Below are 26,377 nucleotides of genomic sequence, written 5' to 3' on the forward strand. Positions count from 1 at the left end.
TTGGGGGCAGGAGGAGAAGGGGACGACAGAGGATGAGATGGCTGGATGGCATCACTGACTCGATGGACGTGAGTCTGAGTGAATTCTGGGAGTTGGTGATGGACATGGAGGCCTGGCGTGCTGCGATTCATGGGGTCGCAAAGAGTCGGACACGACTGAGCGACTGAATTGAACTGAACTGAAGTCAAAGTCATGAGGCTACCTCTTTAGCCACCATGCTCCAGTGGGTCACCCATCCATGGCTTTCATCATAAAGAGGTCAATGCCTGGAATGCATTTTCAGGATCCAGCCACACTTCTGCAGCCAGGTCAAACTCCCTAATCCTCAGATCTTCTTTAGTTCTCAAGACTTAAATTATGTTCTTCTCTGCTGCTGATCCACTCAAAAGTGTTCATTGCTATTTGAAGCAACACACTTAAAATAAGAAAACAAGGGTGTTTTCCACCCTTGTGCCCAGCTCATCTCTACCCCTCTGAACTCTCTGTCAACTCACTCAGTGATTATGACCTTGATGCTATGTCTGCAACCACTAGACTCGGTGTTTATTCCTGATGTTCTGATTTGAATACAGGGGTCCCCAAAGGACTCTGACCCAAACTATCATTTTGAATTTCTAGACGTTTTTCTGCTGTGAGAAGGCAGTTCTAATCAATCTTTCACCCAACTCCTCCCCACCCCCAACACTGGGGCCCCTTGCAAAGCAGTTGGTTATTCCCTTGGCTCCTTTATTCTGTTTGCTTGGGTCTCACAAATGACCTGTGATGCCTGATTTCTGAGAAACAAGATAAGCAGGTCTTATAACCTAAAGACCTAGTAGAATGTAAACAAGCAAATGGTTTGTGAAAATAGGTTTATTTCTATATTTTTGCAACCTTACATAAGTTACAGCCACATGTATGTGATACATAATGCTAGACATTTGTTTAGAAATGCACACAATATGTATTTCCCTGTTGTTCAATGCTTTCTTCTAGGCTTCTATTACAAAAGGTCATGGAAAGCCGCCTACTTATCCTTCATTATAAGAACAAATACATATGCATGCATGCTTAGTGACTAAGTCATGTTTGACTTATTGTAACCCCATGGACTGTAGCCTGCTAGGCTCCTCTGTCAATGGAATTCTCCAGGCAAGAACACTGAAGTGGGTAGCCATTTCCTTCTCCAGGGGATCTACCTGACCCAGGGATCGAACTCAGGTATCCTGCATTGCAGGTGGATTCTCCATCCTCTGAGCCACCAGGGAAGCCCACAAATACATATTTTTCCTTAGAAAGAAAAATAAGTGATACCTGGCTTCTGTAAATGTATCACCTATACTAGACAGCGACCATAATAAAAAAAAAAACAGTATATAAAATAATAAATAATACAGTAAAAGTTAATGCTATAAAATAAACCGAGAGTAAGAAAGAACTAAATGAGATATCATCCCATTTTAGAAGGCCAAATGATTAATAGGGGGGTAATGTTATGATTCACAGATGTCACGCTATGTCTGTGTTTCTAGTTAGTGTGTAATAAAAGTATTTCAGAAAAACAGAAACATGCAGAGAAGTTTTGGCACTTGGAGAAATCCTGAGGCTTACACTCATTTTACAAATTCCTGTGCAGAAATAGAAACTTTCAATTTAGGGTGAGGCAAATCTGCCCCAAAAGAGGATGCTCTTGGTTATCTTGTGCATGATAAAGAAGAGGAAAGGATGGTCTGCCACAAACTGCGGGCCTCCATGGCCTGTTCTCCCTGTCATGATGGCCCCAGTGCCGGCAGCAGCCTCAGTGCCCTCCTCGTTCACTTCCACCGAAGCCTGATGGAATACTTCAGACAGAAACAGGTCATTCTTTCCCGACATGCCTGAGAAATTGGCTCGGCCCTGGCTGAAGGCATCACCCATGCCCATGCTTGTGAGAATGGTCTTGAGTTCATAATGCTCTTCTAATTTGAACTCGGGGATGTACACCACCACGTCATCCTCTGCCATGGTGTCTTTGCTGAGCCACTTGTTGAGTTTGTCATAGGTGATTTCACTTTCTAGCTATGAATCCAAAACATAAAAAAAACAATGAATGCTTAGCAGAGAAGGACAACAACCTCTAATGTTGACAACCAATGACTTCACGATATTGTAGGTGATATTAAAATTTAATAGTTTGGTAAAAATTTTGCAAGAAGATAGCATGTATGACATGTGTTTAAGACTTATGAATGACAATGGGAAATCTGGCACAGTTCCTCTCAAACCAGTTCACGAATTCAAACTGCACACCATTTCCTCAGGGGTAGGTATATTCAAGGGTTTCCCAGATGGCTCAGTGATAAAGAATCCACCTGCCAATGCAGGGGACGTGGGTTTGATTATTGAATGGGGAAGATCCCCTGGAGAAGGAAATGGCAACCGACTTCAGTAATCTTGCCTGGGAAACCCCATGGACAGAGGAGCATGGTGGGCTACAGTCCAGGGGGTCTCAAAGTGTTGGGCCTGACTTAGGGACTAAATAGCAACAACAACAGCAGACGTGTGCAAGGGTGAGTTTAGCCCCAGCAGTTTAAAACAATGGAAGTTGGAATTCTTACCATCTCCAAGCCCGTAGAGGATTCAGCAATTCCATCTGGGAGCAGCAGGAACATACTGACATCGCCAGCATATGGGAGTTCTAGAATCTGGACCTTCAGATCTGCTATGTATCCAATGTTTAGCTTTTCATTCAGGAACATCATCTCTACTGATTTGCGCTGAGTCTAAAGTAATTAAAAAGTAAAATATGAAAGTTGATAGTAAGATGTCAAAAGATTTACAATCAGACATAAAAGAGAATGGGTTATGCTTTCATGCTATAGAAATATGTTTTTCAAAAATTATAAATTTGTTTTGAAATTTGTTTAGAAATGACAAAATATATTTAAAAAATAAAATTTATTATTTGCATATTCTCACAGTGATTCTGATCTATTTCGTTATTTTCAAGATAGTACCCATTAGTAATAAGACGGACAGTTATAATAATACTAAAACATTTGTTCAGTACTTACTAGGGGTCAAGAACTCTGCAAAATCTCATTGAATCTTTATAACAACCTTTTAGGTTGGAAATTATCATACTAGTTTCACAAATCAAAAAATGGAATGCATGAACCAGAAGTAACATCATAGCTGGTCAGCGGTAGAGCCTAAATGTGAGTCCAGAATTGTGTAATTATAAAGCCCATGGTCTTCACCACTACTCATAAGGCCTCTCAGAAAATTACTGAGTGCTATTCAGTAAACTAAAAGAGTCAATAAACTATCCAGTGCGCATAACATATAACTATTAATAGCAAATCATGCATGGATATCAATGAGTGGTCCCTAATTATTCTTTCTCTATTTTGTCAAAGGCCCTAAACTCTATGTTAAGAAAATTCAATTTGTTGTTATTGTTTCATACCGAGTTCACACGGAAAGGATAAAGTCCTTTTAATTTCTTCTGAAATGGAGTCTTCCACCTTCCTTTGAAGTAGACAGCATTCACCAGGACCATCTTGGTGTCTACATCAACAGAACCTTCAGGTAGCAAGTTTGGGATTTTGCCTACAGAAAATATGATATATGTTTAGGTTTTATGATTAACAATTATAAAGTCATTATGATTTCTTGAGTCTTTTGAGTCACCATCAAGCTCAGCATCCACATTTATCATACTCTGAAGAGATGCTGATAGTCACTTTCAAATTTTTCTCTTAATTTATTTAAATCATAAGTAAAACCCAGACCAAATTTTTCAGGTTTCCAAACTTCAAGAGAAAATAAAGAAGTAATATAATTATGATTTAGAATTACTATCAGACTTGGAATATTTTTTTAAAGTTTCTTTTTTAAATTTATTTCCTTTGGCCACACTGTGCTGCATACAGGATTTTATTTCCCTGACCATGAATTGAACCTGCATCCCTTGCTTTGAGAGTGCAGAGTCTTAACCCCTGGACCACCAGAAAAGTCCCAGAAAATTTTAAATTCCTTTTATACTGTTTTCTCAAAGTTTTGTAGTTATATGAAGTTAGTTCATTCAGATGGGAGTGAAAAAGGGACTCAAGGAATATAATGGGCTTCCCTGGTGGCTCAGATGGTAAAGAATATGCCAGCAATACAGGAGACCCAAGTTCGGTTCCTGGGTGGTGAAGATCCCCTGGAGAAGAGAATGGCAACCCACTCCAGTATTCTTGCCTGGAGAATTTTATGGGCAGAGGAGCCTGGTGGGCTGCAGTCCATGGGATCGCAAAGAGATGGACACAATTTAGTGACTAACACTAACAAGGAATATAATAATGCATTTCCCCAGTAAGTCACTAGGGCTTCTTCTAGATCTGGTCTTGACAGCCCATGGATCTACTGATTCACCCAAAAACAATGTTTTGGAAGTTGTGATAGACCTACATAAGGAACAGCACAGATTCCATTAAGTAATAAAGGAAGAATTGTCCTGGGGAGGCTTAGAATACTGGAGCGACATTCTAAATCATTTAGGAAAAAAAGTGCAATTAGTTCTGTAAGAGAGCTGAATAATGCAGAGAACTGTGACAACACAGAGAAGGGAGTGAATGATTGAGCCCAAAAAAGTTCCCAGAAATAATAATATCTGAGTGTGATTTTTTTTAAGTTAATTTAAGAAACAGCCCATTTATAGTGAATACCTGCTCTGTAGTATTTCAACCACATTATTTTATTTAACCTCACAACCACTCTAGTAAGGGAAGTATTATTGGTGTCATTTTACACAAGAAGGAAATCAACCCTTCATTGGAAGGACTGATACTGAAACTGAAGCTCCAATACTTTGGCCACCTGATGGGAAGAGTTGACTCATTCGGAAAGACGCTGATGCTGGAAAGACTGACAGCAAGAGGAGAAGGTGGCAACAGAGGATAAGATGGTAAGATGGCATCACTGGCTCAATGGACATCAGTTTGAGCAAACTACAGGAGATAGTGAAGGACAGGGAAGCCTGGCATCCTGCAATTCATGGGGTGTCAGAGTCGGACAAGACTTAGCAACAGAACAACAATGCAAATGGACACTATAGTGAGATATTAGTAACCTTTCCAAGGTCACAATGCTTGAGAACCGGTCAGAATTCCACCATCTTCCATTTCTACTGACAGATATGAGACTCAAGTGAAAAGGTCAGTACTCTTGCTTAGAAAATTCCATGGATGAAGGAGCCTGGTGGGCTACAGTCCATGGGGTCACAAAAAGTTGAACATGACTGAGCGACTTCACTTCACTTCACTTGGAAATCTGCTGGGACTTTATTTAACTTTGTGACACATAGTATTTGATCATAACAAGGAAAAAAGAAATATTTTCTCAAATTATTATAAAAATCATTCCAAATGACTATTTGGCATTTTTGCAATTCCACTCATTGATTTATAGCCATTCACCACAAATGCTTAGAAAGAAGAGAAATTCTTGCTGTTCTCAAAAAAGCAAAGCTTTCATGTGTCTCTTTAATTTTGCAATCTGCTTTGACTTTCATTTCTGTTAAATCTTCACTTTCTCTGCTTTCTTTTTGTCAGTGGTGTTTCAGTCTTTTAAAGCAGTAATTTAAAAATCTAGAAATGAAGAACTGAAGTAGGTCAACTATTTTTAGAGAAATAATACTTTTTTCAATTCTACAGAACTTAATACAAGTGTTTTTTTCTATTATGGTAGCTAAGAAAGCAGGATAGCATACTATGACTTGAAATAATGTTTTAAACATAGGATGTAGGGATTTCCCTAGTAGTCCAGTGGCTAATATTCCATGCTCCCAATGCCAAGGGCCCAGATTCAATCCCTGGTTGAGGGAACTAGATTTCACATGCCACAACTGCGACCCAACACAGCCAAATAAAAATGTATTTAAAAGTAAATAAATAAACATGGGAGATAAGTGAAAATATGTTTTATGCATTAAGATATCAAACTCTTTGAGCATTAAATTGAAGAATTCCAGAATTAGACTAAAGCTCAGAAGAAGCGGGAACCCCAGATGTACCACTAACCGATAGTGGCATCTTAGATGAGTCAGTTAAGAACCAAGGACATGTGTAACCAAGGTAGAAATAGCTTAGATGATCAATGACAGATGAAGCAGGGACTGAAAGAAATTGACAACATACTGACTCTGAATGGTGCAATAGAAGAAAGAGTTAAGATTTTATGGTCTCTCCTTTTTCCATTGCTGATATTCTCACACCAATTACTCAGTTGACAACTGTGCCTTTGTTCTTTACGTTTGTTCATAGTGAACATAAAGTCACAATTATTTCAGTACTGATATTTCCTATGTTAGAAAAGATCTGCCTCTTCTTACATTCTATTCTAAGGTAATAATCCAAAACCAGATTATTGAAATTCTGAATATATATCTTCTATTAGGATGCCTCCGTTATTTTTTTTTCTCACTTAAAACACCACTAAGCTCCACAGGTATCAAGTTACATTAGCCAAAATAACTAAGGTTGGGATTAAGAGTTAAGTTTAAGGACTTAAAAAAAAAAAAAAAAAATCAGAGTTTTCTATCTGGAAAGAAGAGCAGAAACTATTTCCTTGGGTTTACCTTTAGTTTGGGTCTTGACCCAGGAATTAATCTTTTTTCTGGTGTCTTCTGCACGTTCTAGGAAGTCCACCGCCTGGGGTTCTGTAGAGTAATATTTCTTGGAGAGTTGCATGTATTCCTTTAAAGTGAAAACAATAATGACAAAGGTTACATAGACTATACACCCAGCAAGTGAAAGTGTTACTTGCTCAGTCGCCTCGGACTCTGTGACTCCATGGACTGTGGACCACCAGGCTCCGTCTGTTCATGGACTTCTCCAGGCAGGAATACTAGAATGGGTTGCCATGCCCTTCTCCTGGATACCCCACAAGCAATGGTGTAATTGTAAATTACAGGTTTCCTGTCAAGATTGGGGAGCCTGAAGAATGGGTAGCGGGGTGGCTGGGGCGCTGATTATGCGCTCTTTTGACCGCCCCCCCACCCCAATCCAGTCCCTACTGCACTTGTTCTCCTGCCTACTGTGCATTATGAACAGAGTACAGAAGGAGAGGTTGGGCGTGGGGTTAGCGGTTCTGGGAATAGCTGTGTCCGCCTCCTGACTTGTGATTTTACACGTACGGTTTTTACAGTAGAAAGAGGAAGCACCCACGGAGGGAGCGTAAGCATAACTGCATTGGATCTTGTCCCATGGACTCGCAGAGCCTTAGCGAGCCCGAGTGGAATTCTGACCCACTGGGAATGAATCAGAGAAAACAGCTTTGAAAGTGACCTCATTGCAAGTTTGGGGCCCTGACATTTAAATCGCAGGTTTCACTCACTTCCTTGAATCTTGCAGACTTCTCTCCAAACAGCATATTGGCACTTTCCAATAAATACTCCCCCGTGGACGCGTTGATGGCATTGCTGAGAGAATGGAAGGATGAATGGATTTTCCCCGCAGCTTGTGCCTTAAAAGGAAAGGAGGGATTCATTTTATATAACTCAGGACTCCTAAACAAGATATTTCTGAAGCAATAGTATTTTTTTCTAGGATATCAATAAAATGCTGTATTAAAATATACTTTTTTCTGTCACTTTGAAGGTAACTCTGAGGAAATACTGTTGGTATAGATGTAGTACATTAAAATTTATCAGATAAGTTTTTACTTGTTTCAGATTTTGCTCTGCCTATGGATTGGATTTAACTGTGACAGAACTGAGATCCTAGAAAAAGTCAGGTTCCTTCGATACTTTAGCTAAACTATAAAGTCACTAAGCAATTTTTATTATATTAAAATGTCACCTTAGAAATGTTCTTTAAATATTTATTTAACTTCAACAAGTCCCATGGCATAATTAAGGGGTAGTCTGTGGAATGGAAAATCTGGAGTTTAGAAAACATAAAATTGAGGGGAATTCCAATCCTCAACCTGAAGTTTGCAAGCATGATGACAGACACAGGGCTTAGTCACAGAAACAGCTGGGTGAAGCCAAGGTCAGAGCCCTGAAGATGGACCACCTGCTGTCCACCCAGACCTGGCAGAATCGCCATATTGAAGAGGCCCTCTCTCTATCCTGAGTCTGTAATTCCCTGGGTGACAGGCAGGTGGAGCATCAGCATTCCCAGGAAGGAACCTGTGAGAGGTATCTCCCCATGACCTAACTCAGGGGTGTGATAGTGGAAATTGTTTACCAACAGAAGCCCACCTATACCAGCCTCTTATAATGTAGCTGGATGGCTGGTGTTTACGGAAGTGAATTACTGGGAAAAGATATTATTAATCTGAGATAGACTAGATGAATGGATGATAGATAGATAGTAGATGATGATCATGATAATGACGATAAATAGGTAGATAGATTGTTACTGTTCAGTTGCTAATTATGATGATGATAGATTGGCAGATAGGGAGATAGATACTGATAGATAGTAGATGATGATCATAATGATGACAATAGATAGATAGATGTGTGCTCATGCTCAGTTGCTTGGTTGTATGCAGCTCTTCGAGACTCTTTGGACTGTATCCCACCAGGCTCCTCTGACTATGGGATTTTTCTAGCAAGAAGACTGCAGTGGATTGCCATTTCCTGCTCCAGGGGATCTTCCCACCCAGGGACTGAACCCACATGTCCTGTGTCTCCGGCACTGCAGGCGGATTCTTTACCACTAAGCCATTGGGGAAGCCCTGGATAGATAGAGAGGAGATAAAGGATATGTGAAGGTCAGAGACGTCTCCCGAAGTCAACAAGCCTGGCCATCTCCATTATTCAATTAGTTGTCACCCTTGACTCTGGAAATCTGCATTCACACGTATATTCTAGGAGTCTCTACAATGGCTTTAGAATACATTATACATACCCAACTAATGGCAGAGTGATGTGACAGAATTTAGAAACAGTCTTGACCTGGAAGTCATAAAACCTGGATTCTACCCCAGCTCTGCCCTTCCTTATCAGAGTGACCGTAAGATATTCACTCAAGGACTGTGAGTCTTAGTTTTCTACTGTAAAAGGTGGACATTGTACTAGGTTTCTTCATAAATATTGTGACTTTATAACAAGTTTCTGGAAGCAAAATACAAAAGAACTAGGAACAGATGAGTCAGATACCTGCAAAATAGCATCAGGAAAGGTGTCCCTCTGGATCTGCTGCGTGAAATCACAACTGGTGAGGCTCTGTGGGGTCACTGGGGTGCCTTTGTGGACTCCAACTTGGTTAAACTGAAGCACCTACAATTGGAATTCGAGAAAACTGGGTACATTTTTCTGCTGCATTATTTAGCTTTTAAATCAATGGCTGTCAGGTACCTCTTGGTGGTCCTACGTCTAGTTCCCTGCCTTTGTATCTGGGCAACAAGTCAGTGAGATTCCCTTCATAGGAATTAGCATGAGTTATTTTATACTAATTCAAATACTGGCTATTTTGACAATATTTTTCTTTATTATGAGATGATTTATAACATTTTAATTAAATTATCACTCAACTCATAAATTGCCTTGAAAGAAGTAGCAAGGTTAACTCCTGACCTTTATTCTCTCTATCCAGTGGCCTTACATGATATACCCTTCTGTGATGGTTTAGACGCTAAGTCGTGTCCGACTCTTGCAACCCCATGGAGTGTAGCCTTCCAGGCTCCTTTGTCCATGGGATTCTCCAGGCAAGAATACTGGAGTGGGTTGCCATTTCCTTCTTCAGAGGATCTTTCCAACCCAGGGATCGAACCAGGGTCTCCTGCATTTCAGGCAAATTCTTTACTGACTTAGCTACAAGGGGAGCCCTTTATACCCTTCTAATCTGTCAAAAATTAGCAGCCACAGCTATCTTAAGCACAAAAACAAGTTGCTCAGTATTACCAGGGGTCATCTAAAACATTTCCACAAATGTTATTTACACATGAAGAAATCCCCCACTTCTGTCCATGTTGGGGGCAGATGGCAGGAGTCAGAAGACAATATGAATTTCTTTTTAAAAACATTTTCATTTATGGATTTATTTAGCTGCCCCCGTTGAGGCAGGCAGCATCTTTAGCTGAGGCATGCAGGATCTTTAGTTTCCACATGTTCCCCGACCAGGGATCAAACCCAAGCCCTCTTGCATTGGGAGCACAGAGTCTTAGCCCCTGGATCACCAGGAAGTCCCAATGTGAATTTCTTTACATTCTAAGTGGCAGATCCAGCTAACAGTGAAGCTGGCAGGTAAAGATTTGCCCTGGAAGGTGTTCAGGTCCCCTCTCCAATATCGTAGACCCCTCAGCTTGGCCCTGCTACCACCCACCCACCCCCACCTCAAGCATCTCTTGGGTCCCAGCCCCATAGGGCCCCAGGCAGGGAGGAGCTTATTGGTTAATGCGTTGATGGAGGAGGTTCTGACAAGGGAAGGAATGCAAGTTTGTCCAGCAGATGGTGAATTTCTAGGCTAGAAGGAGAGGTGTTAGGATTTCTGGGATCTTTCTCTGCTCTTCAGATCATATATTATAAGTTCCTACCTAATACTCTCTGAAAAGAAGCGGTCTGACTGCCGCTACGCAAGGGGGACTATGGACTATTTTGTGTAAGAGCTTCTCTGGTTGTCCTACCTTTTAAGGAAGTTGACCCATAAGTCAGGGTCTCTGGGCAGCACTGAAGCCCTTTTGAGTCATGGCAAGAGTCCTTGCAAGTGTGGGGCATGTGAAATGACCCTGAGCCAGGCTGGGGCAGGTACCCTGCCCAGAGAGGCAGCCTGCCCTGGGCCGGTCTGTGGCCTTATCCTAAAGATAAGAGCTGGGTAAAAATACTCCTGCAAATCTCAAATTGTCTGTGCTCTGTAAGAGAGTATATATTTATTCTGTTTACCCTTTTTTCCACTACAACTGTTCTAGCTTTACCAGCTACACCTGTTCCCAACTGTGTGTGGCCTCTTCCTGCCCTGATTTTCTCATCTGTAAAGTGAGTATGGTAATCAGAGCACCTACCTCATAGGATTTTGTTTTCTGTGGATAAATTCCTAAAACATTCAGATGCCTGGATGGGGCATTGTATGTATCAGCTAAGAAAACAATTAGTTCTACCATGTACCTCTCCAGTTAACTGTAATTTTCATACCCATCTTGCCAGATACATATTTCCATTCACATTTTTAAAATAAGACAGTTACCACTAGACTCTTTTGAGTTATCAAATGGTGTTTAAGAGGTCTGCAACTAATGTACAAAATATGTGGTTAGCAATCCACATTACATATGATCAGATTAATATAGTTCATGGGTACAGAATGTCTCCCATCCAAGTACTAACCAGGTCCAGCCCTGTTTAGCTTCCAAGATCGGGAGGGTTCAGGGAGGTATAGGCATAGACCATACAGAGTTTCTTTTAGGGGAGATGAAGATATTCCAAAGTTAGATTGTGGTGATGGCTGCACAATTCTTGTGAATATACTAAGAACTACTGAATTATAAACTTTAAATGGGTGAAATTTATGAAATGTGAATTATAAATCAGCAAAGCTGTTCTTAAAAAGTAAAATAAAAAAATAAGAAAGCTGAGGCTCAGAGCATTAAATGTCTCCACTTACACACCTAGTAAGTGGCATAGCCATCAACCAAAGACAGGCAGGGTCTGTCCCCAAAGTCCAGGCTTTCACCTCCAAACCAAAGAGTGTCTCCTCTTTTTTGGTAGAGAATTAAGCCAATTTGCCTTTGAATTTTAGAATCTCCCCATGTAGCAGAGTTACAAGAAAACTACTGTATATAAAATCCTTGTCCCATGTGGAGAAAATACCTTCCAAACACAGAAAAACTGTTGTACCCCGAGTGACCAATAAGTTACTTTTCCTCTAGTATCAAAGTCAAGGTTTTTACTTTTAGCACCTAGAGCACTTTGTTTGGCATTTGTCTTAAAAAAAAAAAAAAAAAAAGTTCTGATTCCTTTACATTTAAAAAGATTTCCCTGGTAGTCCACTGGTTAAGACTCCATGCTTCCAATGCAGGGGGCATGGGTTCGAGCCCTGGGCAGGGAACTAACATTCCACATGCCTCATAGCATGGCCAAAAACTAAATAAAAAAAAAAAAATGAAGTCCTTGATGTTTTCTAAAGTTTTTAATGGAGTTCACTGCCTTTATTTATTTATTTTTTCAAGGCAAAGAAAATAAAGGGGAAGGAGTTTTGCAAAATGTGGCTGGTATCAGGGAGTTGAGCAACGGGGCTTTGTCGTAAGTCTTCACGTTTAAACTCTCACAAACACAGAGAGCGAAGCTCCCATCCTATTTCCTCCTGCGGTGAGATTGGCTAACACTCTGTGTGAGCCACTCCGAACAAGTCCTGTCTTAAATGGGTCACCGTGTACCTCGAAGACTGTATCCATCTATCTGTATTCACACACTCAGGTGTGATTCTTACAAGAAACTCAACAGTAGCCAGCGGCATTCTGGTGTGACTGACAGCAGCCTCGATGCTTGTGGGAAACCAGAGCTTGTACTCATAGCATTCAATGCTAATGTCTATATAAATGGGACTAGGAAAGAATTTTAATGGTATAATTACCTTGTCTTGTCTCGGACCCAGGGAAGACAGGATCCTGTGAATTTTTTTAATTAATTAATTTATTTTAATTGAAGGCTAATTACTTTAGAATATTGTAGTGGCTTTTGCCCTACATTGACATGAAGGATCATGTGAATTTTAATAGCGCTGCATTCATCCCATAGGTTGATTGCTGTGTATAGGCAAACTAGTTCAACGTACTTCCATAGACCCAGACTTAATGAAAGGGTCCCTTGACTGACTTGGTGTCCATTCACCAAGGAAGGAGGCCAGTGGCCCTGACAGAAATCCCCCACAGTGCTGTGCCACTCCTGACCACCTTGACATTGAGGATTGGCCATCCCGTCAGCCCCATTTTGTTGACATGAGCTCACGGGGTGGAGAATGTTGGCTGAGGCCCTCTGAAGTCATGGTGCTCTCTGTGCCTCCCCTAGAGTGCAGAGACCGAGCTCTGGGACAGTTTTTTTTTTTCTCTTCATAGCACTCTCAAAACCACTAAGAGGAATTCTTTACATAAATGGAAGGAGCCTGAGATGAGAGGACAGAAACCAGAGGAACCCCTGGGATAGGTGCTTTAGTCCCACTGCCCATACGTCAGTGACACTTGTTTTAAAACCCATAAGAGGTAAAGCACACAAATCCTTTGAAAAATATAAACATTATCAGATGTCAGATATGGTCACTATTAACTATTTCTAACATTGTAGGACAAGAAACTCTGATAATCCTCCTGCTATATCAACCATTGAGGGTTTCTGTGGTTTGGCTCTTTTATAGATTTGAATCTAAGTAACACATGCTGTAATGGTTTGTGATGATTGCTGAGGACACGGATTCAATACCTGGTGGGGGAACTAAGATTCCACAAGCCGCTGACTTTGTTATAGTCCAGATACCACAAGCATGTAATCAGATCAGTTCTTCAATTCAGTTCAGGAATCCTTCAGTCCCAATTGGGAACTTAAACAGAAACTTACTTGGGCTATCTGGTCTGCAGTATTGCCCCGGGCGCCCAGGTAGACCATGGCCACGGTGGAGGAGATGCTCCAGGGACAGAAGAAGATATTCTGGGTGTTGGCGCTTGTATTTGCAAGATGCTTGAAGAAATTGAGGGCAAAGATTGTATTTGCCACATTAAGTTCTTCCATTGTCTCAATCTGGAAGGAAAATGAGGAAAAGCAACAGCTCTACGAGATGACTCAACATTTTGAGGATGTCAGCGGCATAGTACAGGCTGTACCCTTGACAGGGCAGGGGTTCCCTCTCTGTTCTCCCTTCACTGAACAGGGTCAGCAGCATTGTGACCCTGGGACCTGTGCAGCCACAAAAGGTTCCACTCTCGGTGCAATGCGCTGCTGTCACAACACGGCAGTTCCTTAATGATTTTATACAAGGGGTCTTGCCTGCATTTCCCTTTTGCACTGGATCCTGCAAATTACACAACTGATCCTGAGATACAGAGAACAGTCCTATGATGTGTGGTGACCCTCCACCTCATAATAATGATAATAACAGCAATAACAATAAATAGCCCTGATTAAATTCTTAACTGTACAACAGATGCTGTGTTCAACATTTTACCTGTACTAACCAGGTAATCCTTACACAAGCCCTGTGAGAAAGACACTGCTATTCTTGTGCTTACAAAGGAAAAACCTACTGCCCAGAGAGAATCAGAAAAGTGACCCATGTCACTCAACTATAAGGAACAGGACTGGAAATTGAAGCCAGGTTGGTGGGTACCTCCAGGGTCATACTCTCAACTTCAGTGTTGTACCTACAAACACACATCACACATACAGACACACAGATACACACACAGGGGCCTTCCCTGGTGGCTCAGTGAGTAAAGAATCCACCTGAAATGCAGGAGACCATCTGCAACGCAGAAAACTCAGATTCAATGCCCAGGTTGGGAAGATCCCCTGGAGAAGGAAATGGCAACCCACTCCAGTGTTCTTGCCTGGGAAATCTCATGGACAGAGGAGCCTGGTAGACTACAGTCCACAGAGTCACAAGAGTCCATGGACACGACTTAGTGACTAAACCATCACCATCGTACACACTAGAGGCAAATGCACAGATATTCAAATGCATGCCGCCTGCACACATACTCTTGTTGGCCCCAGTGGAGATGGTCAAACTCCTTTCTAAAAGTGACCTAGACTCACCTTTCAAGAGTGGGTGTTTCACATCGCCCTATCTCCCATTCCTAGGCCCCCTCCACTGACTCACACACCACAGCCTTTCTTCCAAAGCTCCCCTGTGCTGAGCAGTTTGTTACTGGGAGTGCTGGAAAGGCCCCCTCCTCCCAACACCCCTAGCAGGGCAATCAACACCAGGTCCCCCTGCAGGGGTGGTCCTGGATATATGGAGCTCACACACACACATCATCCACCATCTGAAGATAAATAACAGACACATTTCCGTGACCTAAGACTCACAAGCAGCCAAATGCTTGGACACACCTGGGTGTGGGTGGGTACCTGCTGTTTCTAGCCAACAGATTGTATCTTATGTTTTCATAATGGCTTCAAACACACCCTGCACTTACCAAAATCTATAAATATACCAAGCAATGCTGACACTCATCACTCCACAGGAAGCCTTCTGGGGACTGTGGCTGCAGAGCCACTGGGGGCGGCCCTGGAGGAGGCGCTCTATAGCCATGGACTCCCTCAGCAGGGTCTCCAGGCTCATGGCTCCCTAGTCCATGGGTGTCTTATGTGAACATTCGGTTCATGAACATTTCTTGTGAAGAAAGTGATTGCATTTGTATCAAAATTTCTCACGTGAGTTACCACCCAATTGTATTTTATCAAGACAAAGTAGTAAATTCAATAAAATTTGTCCCTGAAACTCTCTCATGTCTTCTTGTCGCCTTTAATATTTGATATTCAACAGGATCAGCGTGAGGTATATAGAGGTTACATCCTGATGCCTAGAGAGGTTACTGCTACTGCTGCTGCTAAGTCGCTTCAGTCGTGTCTGACTCTGTGCGACCCCGTAGACGGCAGCCCACCAGGCTCCCCTGTCCCTGGGATTCTCCAGGCAAGAACACTGGGGTGGGTTGCCATTTCCTTCTCCAATGCGTGAAAGTGAAAAGTGAAAGTGAAGTCGCTCAGTCGTGTCCGACTCAGCGACCCCATGGACTGCAGCCTACCAGGCTCCTCCATCCATGGGATTTTCCAGGCAAGAGTACTGGAGTGGGTGTGATTGCCTTCTCCGCTAGAGAGGTTAAGTAACTTATAAAAGGTCACAGAGTTTGTATGTAATGGTGCAGGGATTCAAGCTTCAGAAACCTGCTCTGTCCAATGTCACTTACACTTTACTTGCTGATGGTGAATTACTATGTGTAAGAGTTTCACCCAGCTACTGGTTTGAGAAATGCTAGAAAGAGGAAATAAAAAGAGCAAGGAAGCCAGTTTTTGATACTTCTATAAGGTTTATTAAGGTTTTTAAAAGTCAGTTTCTTTTTTGCTTGCTTCATCACTGAGATCAGATTAACCTGGGTGACAGAAATTTGTTTCCTCTTCCTTCTACATTTTAAAATCATCTTTATAATGAATTATTCCTGGGTAGATCCTTTTTTGCAAATTATCTCAAAAACATTTCAGAAACAGAGAATTAATAGCATAAATATTTCTCTATTGTGTATGAAAAAATAAAGAATCAGAGCTAGAAAAATAAACTTAAGCCTGGGAATTCCCTAGTGGTGCAGGGGCTAAGACTCTGAACTTTCATTGCTGAGGGCATGGGCTCAATCCCTGGTCAGTGAACTAAGATCCCACGGTCTGCACAGTGTGACCAATTAATTAATTAATGTAGGCCCCTCCTATACCCAATTATTTATAATGACCTGAATAGTCAGTCACTTTGACACTAACAAAATTTAAGTGTCAAGACAAACTAACAGTAAGGGCTTTTAATGCCAAATTAGAATTTCAGTTGACTGTGACTATTTTTTTAAAAAATTTAAAAAATGAGTAAGGACAAAAGTAAATCACCCCAGATGTATTTACTTGTTTTAAAAACATTTAAAGTTTATCTTTCAGATAGGTGCAATTAACTGCATTTAACATAAAAAATAATGTGTTATGTCTATATCACAGTTACCAAATTCCTTCAGCCTCACTGTTTTATTTAACTTGCATAATTACTTGTCTGATAAAGCTAGTAATTCAAGTTATACCAATGAGAATATGAAGACGTCCATAGCACAGCTAGTTTCAAAGCCTACACTAGCTTCTGATCCCAGCTCTAGTGCTGTTCCTACAGACCTTTCAAATAAGGTTTGAGGAGTTTATATTTGTAGAAATCTATGAATATATTTTATATGCTGCTGCTGCTGCTGCTAAGTCGCTTCAGTCGTGTCTGACTCTGTGCGACCCCATTAGATGGCAGCCCACCAGGCTCCTCTGTCCCTGGGTTCTCCATATATATATAATGTGTTTGTATGTGTCTTCTGACTCTACCACACGTCCACCTTGCATTTAAATGGGAGTCTGCCTAAGACCATGTAAAATCGAAGTCACTGAGTGACATCAGAATCTCTCAGAACAGGAAACACCTGTTGTGAATTTCTTAACACTAGAGTGAGCTACACAACTTCGACAATTTCTAGATATCATACTCCTAACTAACGTTTAATATCATCTTTAGAGGAACAAACGGATGAAAAGCACGTGTGGGGCTGGTCTCTGTGATGTTTGTGTCAGTTCCTGCAACACAAGTTGACTAATGTGCCTCTGAAACTTGGCACAGGCGACAAGGAGCTCAGACCCATAGCCACACTCCTGCTCACTGGCATCGAATGTTAGATTTGAGTGTGCTGTAGCATTTTTAGATGAATTTTTTTGTAGCAACACAGTGTAAATTGTTTGAAATTGACCAGAAAAATTAATGACACAGAAAAAACAATACTTCAAGGAAATTTCCCATTCCAAATTACCAAGTTTTGCCCCCACAAAATTAAAAACCTTTTCTGCACTTGATTCTTTTCATAATGAAGTTATTTGTTTATGGGATATTAAATTATTTATTGAACTATTACTTCAGTCGATCCAGCAACTAACTGGGCTCTTCTTTCTCTTTCACTAAACTGACCAATTAGCAAACTAAATTCAACAAGTATATTCTGGTATTGAATTGAACCACCCAGCTTTTTGCTTAATTTCTGGTTGTTTAAGATGAAAACTGAGTCCTCTTTTTGTCTTTCTCATATTTATACACAATTTATAAATTACTTTCAGTTACTAAAATAATCCTTTTTAATTGATCTGGCTATTTTCATTAAATTCAGTGCCAAACACTAACTAGTAAAGGATACACACATTCTGAGCTGTTTGGTAAAACTGACATCACAACTAGAATGTACATTTTGGTTTGATGAATGTTACATAGGCATGTGCTGGTCTCTGAGATTTAAGATTAGGTCTAACTTAATTTAATTCAAATCTTGAACCAAAATATTCTCAAACAAGCAACTAAACAAGAAAACACCATGAAATTTTTACTCATCCTCTGAAAACATCCCACAGTTTAATTTTCATTATATTAATAATACCAGTATGCAAAATAAAACCCTATTACATAGATAGAGACAAAGAAATGACTGAAATACCTGGTTCTTCTCTGCCTGACAGGAAACGGTCTTCTGAGCGTTGTTAGAGTTCAGACATGGCAATGACTGGTTTTATAAAGCTCTGCCCCTCCCACATGGCATTTTTTTTTTCTCTCTATCTGTATCCTTTGAGTGATTCAACATTTTACTCAGACATCATTAGAATAGAAATGCTTGTTTGCTAAGGCATCATTGAAGAAATTTGTTGGAAAGATGACATCATTCAGAAACCTAAGAATGTGGCAATACCTACATATGCCTCTTAAAATTAACTAAAATCTGTCAGCCCTAGTTTCAACATTCCCTGCTATAACTTGCTCTCCTCGTAAGAAATTCTACAATATCTCTTCTATCTTTTGCCAAGAATGGCCTGGGAGCTTCTTGCAATACTTAAAAGTAATGGAATCCTTTGTCTTTTGAATCTAGACAGCCCCCAAGCAATTCTTTGAGAAAGAAAAAAAAACAAACACTTTTTTTCCTTATAAATTTCTCTATTTTAAACCCTTTTACATTTTCTCAAGCTATAATTTCCAAAATAATTCTGGGTTCCACCCTAATCTCCTGTCACAAACCACACCCAAAGAATGTTTCATTTGTCCTTTTTTAGAACATAAATCTTATCTTTAATTCAACAGTGAAAATCCACTGTGTACTTTAACTTTTAAGAGGGTAAATTATAGGTGTTAATTGGAATTTGTGATGTCAAAAATATGATTCTGAAAATCACTAGATTTTTAGATACAGCCAAAGGAATCCAAGGAGTAAAAATAGATAAAAGATATGTGTAATGAAAGAGAAGCTGAGTTTTAAAATGTTCATATTGTTAGAGCTTATTGAAAAGTGTTTCCAACACATTGTGAAGATAGCTTTTCTTCTCTTCACTTTGCTTCTTTATTGAAGCATAGTTGATTTAAAACTGCACAGCAAAGTGACTCAGCTTTACACACATATAGTTTTTTTGTTTATTTTTTATATTCTGCTATTATGAGCTTCCCAGGTGTCACTAGAGGTAAAGAATCCTCCTGCCAATGCAGGAGACTAAGAGAGGCAGATTCGATCCCTGGATCAGAAAGATCCCCTGGAGTAGGAAATTGCACTCTACTCCAGTATTCTTGCCTGGAAAATCCTATGGACAGAGGAACCAGGTGGGCTACAGTCCATAGGACCACAAAGAGTCAGAAATGACTGAGCGTACACAAACACCATTATGGCTTATCCCAGGAGATTGGATATACTTTCCCTGTGCTATATAGTAAGGCCTGGTTATATACCTATTTTATTTTATTTCTTTTTTTTTTATTTTATTTTTTAACTTTACAATATTGTATTGGTTTTGCCATATATCAACATGAATCTGCCACAGGTATACACATGTTCCCCATCCTGAACCCTCCTCCCTCCTTCCTCCCCGTACCATCCCTCTGGGTCATCCCAGTGCACCAGCCCCAAGCATCCAGTATCGTGCATTGAACCTGTTCTAAATGTAATAGTTTGCATCTACCAGCCCCTAAATCCCAGTCCGTCCCATTTCCTCTCCTCTCTCCCCCTTGACAACCACAAGTCTGATCACTAGGTCCGAATCTGTTCCACAGATGTTCACTCACTCCACATTTTAGATTCCACATATAAGTGATATCATATAGTATTTGTCCTTCTCTTTCTGACTTACCTCGCCTAGTAAGATAATCTCTAGTTGCACACTTAACTTTTATGCATAGGAAATCCCCAAAGCCATAGGGATGAAAAGAAGTAAAAGCACCATGCTTTTTCTCTGCTGGTGTGGCAAGCCGCAAGTCTCCACTTGAAGAGCTGAGTTGACAATCTGGGGTGTCCTTGAAACCAAGCCTGTGATTTTGAGCCCTGTGTGAGCTTTTTAGCTTGGCTGTGGTCCACAGAGCCAGACTTATCTTTAGCTCTTCTTGCTAATGTGAGTCTTTGGTCAAAAAGGAGTGGGCTGACTTAACCCAAAGTGTTCGTCGCTCAGTTGTGTCCGACTCTTTGTGACCCTATGGACTGTAGACCTCCAGGCTCCTCTGTCCATGGGATTCTCCAGGCAAGAATACTGGAGAGGAGAGCCATTCCCTTCTCCAGGGGATCTTCCCACCCAGGGATTGAACCCAGGTTCCCTGCACTGCAGGATGATTCTTTACCACTTGAACGACCAGACTTAACTCAAGCCCCTCATTATTATTAAAGGGACAATGAGATAGGTGTGTTCTTCAGAATCTGTATCTGGCCATCAAAAGCCGAATTATTCAGTTTACTAATTTCTGGAAGATCTCAGGTCACATAAAAAAAAAGAGCTGAAATTTCACTTCAAGAGTGATCTTTCAAATCCTCGGTTTCTCCATTAGACCACAGAAACCTTGCAGACAGCCAATGACCCTTTTATAAATTTTCACTTCCCTTGGCACTCAGCCACTTCTCTGACTCAGTGAACGTTCAGCGGGTACTATCGCTTCGTGGTCTAGGTCCTTCTCCTTTTTCAATTTGTTCAACTGTTTTTTAACCACACATAGGCAGCGCAACAGTCTCCTAAGCCAATTTATTCCCACAGAATCAAATATGTATGATTGGACACTATGAACATAGTGTCCAGTCTGACTTCTATAAAACTTGGTGAACTCCTGTGATATAGAACCATACCCCTTCAAGTTGAACTTGCAACATAAAAATGTATGATTTTAATTAATTAACCTTGTGTGTTCCAGCTGTTTCATCTGGGTTGAGCTTTTGTCACTAACTAGGTTATATACTTCATTCCCTTTCAGCAGTAAGAACAGTGTTGAGCATCAAATGGACACTGAATATTTTTTGATGACTTGATAAGATGCTAAAACTCTCTAGAAAGACCTTATAGTGTGGTGAGCAAAGACGTGGATTTCGAGAGACTCCAAAAGTCTGATTTGAAACATCTTCATGCCATTTAGTGGGAAGCCCTGGTGGCTCAGACGGTAAAGAATCCACCTGCCTGTGCAGGAGAAGCGGGTTTGATTCCTGGATCAGGATGATCCCCTGGAGTAAGAAATAGCAACCCACTCCAGTATTCTTGCCTGGGAAATCCCATCGATGGAAGAGCCTGGTGGACTACAGTCCATGGGGTTACAAAAGAATCGGACACGACTTAGTGACTAAACAACAACGAAGATGCTCTTTACTAGTTGTATGTCCTGTCCTCGTGCTTAGTCGCTCAGTTGCGTCCGACTCTTTGCAACTCCACGGACTGTAGCCCACCAGGCTCCTCTGTCTGTGGGGATTCTCCAGGCAAGAATACTGGAGTGGATAATCTTGTGCAAATGCCTCAGCTTCTCTGAGCTTACATTTCCTAACATGCTCCACAGCTGGTAGTGTTCATTGCCAATGCAAGAGCAGTTCATTTTTCACATCTTTCTTCCCGATTTTCAGTATTCAGAGCTTTCTTGATCTTGGGAAGAAGGACCTAGTTGCTTATCTAGAGGATGGAGAGATAACCCAGTTCTAGTCAATGAGATGTGGGAGAAGTCTGCTGGGAAAAATCTGGGGAAATTTTTCTCTCCTGATAAGAGGGAGATATGCAAGGAGAACCCCCTGTCCTACATCACCCCTCCTGCCCGACCTTGAGCAGGGTTGTGTGAGGATGTTTTACGGGGAAATGCTACAGCCATATCGCAACCACGGGAAGCCGGAAAGACTTGTAGAGATGCCAAACCAGAACCCTGACATCAGAGTTCCTAGCCAATGCTGGAAACCACCTACATCCGGTTTTTGTTCTGGTTGTTACTGTCATAATAGATTATAAATAAATCTGTATTGTTTAGGCATTGTGAGCCATCTCGGGTCCTCATTAGCAGCCAAAAGCATTCCTAAAAGACACAGACTTTTGTGAAGAATGAATGAGTTACTGTCTGTCAAGTACTTAACATATTATTCTTCACATGGCAAGTGCCCCATGGTGTTAGCTGGTATAACAGGGATTGCTGGTGTCCAGGTGTGGAAGTCACTGCCCTGTCTAGATTAAAGCAATTTGATAAGCTCAGCATCCGAAAAAACGACATTCACCAATCAAGCAATTAGAGAAAGTTGTAAAAGGCAATATATGATTCAGAGCTAAATTGAATAGGGCCAAAGGTAGGAAATGTTATAGGGAGGAGGGGAAAGCATTGAAACTGTGTTTGAGGACCTCAAGGAAAGAGTTGAGATAAATTTTAAAAAATGGAGATAGAAAAAGAAAGACACTAAAATTACAAAGTGGGGAGCACACTGACTGACTGTGGCTGAGGTCTGCCTGGAGCAGTCAGTGTACAGGAGCTGGAGAGAGGAAAGAAGACAGCATCTTACAGAGGGCCCTCTAAAGCTAGATGGAGTTGAGAGCTAATTTAAAGGTGTGCTTGGGTGCTCAGTTGCTAAGTCTTGTCCAACTGTTTGCAACTCCATGGACTATAGTCCGCCATGCTCATCTGTCCACAGAATTTTCCAGGCAAGAACACTGGAGTGGATTGCCGTTTCCTTCTCCAGGGAATCTTCCAGACCTAGGGATCAAACCGTCATCTCCTATGCGTCTTGCATTGGCAGGCAGTTTCTTTACCACTAAGTCACCAGGGAAACCCAATCTAAAGGCAGCCTACTGCATACCCTGGAGAAGGGAAGTAACTTGTAAAAAGTGGTGTTTTAGCAAGAAAAATCTGAGAAGTCTGGAAGAGAAAGAACCCAAAGAATGAGACACATCTTAGGATACCAGTTTGAAAAGCACAACTTCTACAAAGTGTTCCTTACTGTTGTAAAATATGTTTGATTAGGTTTTATGGTGATATTGCTGCTGCTGCTGCTAAGTCGCTTCAGTCGTGTCCGACTTCATGTGACCCCATAGACAGCAGCCCACCAGGCTCCCCCCGTCCCTGGGATTCTCCAGGCAAGAACACTGGAGTGGGTTGCCATTTCCTTCTCCAATGCTTTATGGTAAGATTAGTGACCCTGAAATAGTATATGTAAAAGTTGTAGGACAGATCATTTCTATAGAAGTAAAGAAAAAAATGAGCAGAATATCTTTCACCTTATTTGCTTATCTTCTAGGAAATGTGTATGCAATTATCTTAAGTGGAAAAAGGAAGGATATAAAATTAAATATACAGTATGACATCAACTATATATATATTTAATATGTGCAGAAATATGATTTGAAAGAAATATGTCAAAATGTAAACAGTGATCCCTCTGGGTTACAGCTTTATAGATATTTGTAATTTTTTTCATTTACTTTAGAAATGTTCACATGTACTATAATTGGTATGCATTTATTTTAAAATCAGAAATATATTATCAAAGTATATTGAAGTGTTCATTTTCTTTCCAGTAGCACTACAATAAATTATGCATAAATTAGAAAAATACATAGAAATAATACCCAAAATTAGAAAACAACTTTATGAATAAGGTTCTAATATTCTAATTTAGAGATGACATACAGTGTCCTTTTTTTCAAAACAGACATTCAACTGTGATTGAATAGCTCTTGCAGCTAACTATTCAGTGTCTGTCTTCCTGCCAAATGGGTAAACATCATGAGTTCCACAACCATAATCATCTTCCTGATGGCCAGGATAGACACTTGGCTCAGATAGTTTCCCACTAAATGCTTGTTAAGTGACTTATTCATCCTTAACACACTGTGATGTCTTTCTTTTCTCTCCATGCTGAGTGAGCAAACACTGCTGCTGCTGCTGAGTCACTTCAGTCGTGTCTGACTCTGTGCAACCCCGTAGACGGCAGCCCACCAGGCTCCCCCGTCCCTGGGATTCTCCAGGCAAGAACACTGGAGTGGGTTGCCATTTCCTTCTCCAATGCATGAAAGTGGAAAGTGAAAGTGACGTCGCTTAGTCGTGTCTGACTCTTAGTAACCCCATGGACTGCAGCCTACCAGGCTCCTCCATCCATGGGATTTTCCAGGCAAGAGTACTGGAGTGGGGTGCCATTGCCTTCTCCAGAGCAAATGCTAACTCTTCTTAATTACCCTTTCCATGTGATTTGTTGGTAACTAGGGACTGTACAATTTAGAAAGCTGTATCTCCTCTAGCAGTAATGTCATTAATGAAGTTATCCAAAGGATAATGTAAATGTAGGTCAAAAAGGAAGTCCTGTTTGACACAAAAGTCCATATAGTGGGACTTCCCTGGCTATCCAGTGGTTAGGACTCTGAACTTCAACTTCACGGGGCACAGGCTTGATCCCTGGTCCAGGAAATAAGATCCCTCATGCAAGGCATAGCCAAAAAAATAAAACAGCCCTTAAAGATAAGACATCATCCAGAGAGAGAAAAGCTATGGAGAACACCCCAACTTGAACACCAGCTGAACTCAGACATTTCCAACAAATGTCAGATTATTCCAACAAATATCACTGGAACAAAATGAAAAAAGAAAAAATCCAGACAGCCCATAACAATTTAAGGAGAATAAATTGTTAAAAAAACAAAACTCCATATAGTAATCTTATTTTATAAAAGACTTTCAGTTAAATATATTACAACACTGTTTTTATAACAAAGATCATTAGAACAAATTAACCTGTGTGTTTAAATAGCATGATTCACTTTAGAAATTTAAATAGTTGTTGCTGGGAGCAGGACCAAGTGTATATGGAAGTAGTTAGCCCTGTAGTGTGAATTTGGGGTCACCTTGACTAGAACACCCTCCAACATACATTCCTTGAAGTATCTTTACAAAAGAATAAACATCTCCTTTTACAATTAGCAACAAAAATAAAATTTAGCATGTTAATGTCTCCTGGAGAGATAATACATGTTTTCAAATTCCTGCAGAGAGGATTTTGATGGAGTGGATGGAGACATGGTCAGGGAAGGAGTTTTGGGGTGTGTGAAGAAGATAAGCAAGAGAATGAGAAGGTTTTTAATGAGATTGAGGCTAGGCCACAGAGAGTGACACTTCTAGAATCCAGGACAATAGAAAGCAAACCTCGTCTATTTTGAGATGTTGCCCTGGGCTAGCCACGAGTGTGAGAAAGTTTGTACATGAAACGAGCTTTGTTAGGGAGTGTAACACCTCATCAGAATATTTATCTTGTTGCCAAGTGATAAACCCAACATGGATGCTGTGGTTGGAAGACTGTGGGAACATATATCCAGGGTTCTATGGTTGACCTGTTTGAGAAAGTCAACAACCTTCCTAAAACTTGTCATGACAAAAGCATGCAAAGAGACTCCTTTTTCAGAGCAGCCTCAGAATGCATCGTGAATCACGAATTCACTCACCATACACACCAGGTGAAACTCTACACTTACAGTGATGAATTTCCTTCAAGGATCTAGTGATATATTCTTGGACTCCTGTAACCACAGTTGCATGCATCATTCAACCCTCTATTATCCTTGTGATCATTTTCCTATAAATGGATTATTATATCACCTGAAGTATGAAGTGAAGTTGCTCAGTCATGTCCGACTCTTTGTGACCCCATGGGTTGTACTACCAGGCTCCTCAGTCCATGGGATTTTCCAGGCAAGAGTACTAAAGTGGGTTGCCATTTTCTTCTCCAGGGGGTCTTCCCGACCCAGGGATTGAACCATCTTGCATTGTAGGCAGATGCTTTACTGTCTGAGCTACTAGGGAAGCCCATTATATCACTTAACGTGCCTTAATTTACTCTTTCTCTTATCTAGTGTGTTCCTACTACATCTCAGTCAATGGCATATGCCCAGTAAAAGTAACACATTTTAGTTTCAACCTTCATAAAACATACATAGATGATAAATAACCACATATTCATTACTCCAAATCGAGGTATCAATTACTTTTGTTTTACACTTCTATGAATTTCTGTATTTCTTTTTCCTTTGAGTAGATAAAAGACCTGAGACCAATTGACACTCACTACTAAATTACATGCCTGATTCACATACAGATTCAGATTTGATCTCATGTTAAATGATTAGGGGGAAGGAAGGACATGGCAGAGAAAAGTTAGATGAAGTGTGAGGCAGGGATGTGTTTTATCACAGGACTGAACCAGAGAATCCACATTATCTTCAAATTATGATAGCCTTATTTAGGCTTGTGTCAAATGAAGAGGAGGGGGAAGAAACTGTTGCTCAGTTCTTCTCGTCCATTAGTCACAATTCACGGAATGTATCGACAGCAATATGGGGTTATGAGTGTGATGCCTGGATGACTAGGAAGGAGGAGGGAAAGGAAACAACACAGACTTCTACAACTCTATCTCCAGCCTTTGCCTCCCCCAGACC

General features: G+C 40.8%; 1 protein-coding gene across 1 annotated transcript; it reads right to left on the reverse strand.

The window, feature by feature from the left end:
• Positions 1-834: 834 nt before the first annotated feature.
• SERPINB2 (serpin family B member 2) lies at positions 835-18,208 on the reverse strand. The gene is made up of 8 exons (XM_027525876.1): positions 18,145-18,208; positions 13,499-13,678; positions 9,113-9,232; positions 7,339-7,467; positions 6,581-6,698; positions 3,428-3,570; positions 2,577-2,741; positions 835-2,037 (listed from the first exon to the last, which is right to left on the reverse strand). Exons 2-8 carry the CDS (start codon positions 13,667-13,669, stop codon positions 1,633-1,635), a joined length of 1,251 nt encoding a protein of 416 aa, XP_027381677.1. The 5' UTR covers positions 13,670-13,678; positions 18,145-18,208; the 3' UTR covers positions 835-1,632.
• Positions 18,209-26,377: the final 8,169 nt, after the last annotated feature.

This window comes from Bos indicus x Bos taurus, chromosome 24, assembly GCF_003369695.1.
Source record: "Bos indicus x Bos taurus breed Angus x Brahman F1 hybrid chromosome 24, Bos_hybrid_MaternalHap_v2.0, whole genome shotgun sequence".
Lineage (NCBI taxonomy): Eukaryota > Metazoa > Chordata > Mammalia > Artiodactyla > Bovidae > Bos > Bos indicus x Bos taurus.

Excerpts from the sequence above, each read along its gene's own strand:
- SERPINB2 (XM_027525876.1), bottom strand. The coding sequence starts at position 13,669 with ATGGAAGAACTTAATGTGGCAAATACAATCTTTGCCCTCAATTTCTTC. Across the intron at positions 3,571-6,580 it reads GGTCAAGACCCAAACTAAAG|GCAAAATCCCAAACTTGCTA; the intron begins GTAAACCCAAGG and ends TATTTTCTGTAG. Across the intron at positions 2,038-2,576 it reads CCTCTACGGGCTTGGAGATG|CTAGAAAGTGAAATCACCTA; the intron begins GTAAGAATTCCA and ends TTGGATTCATAG.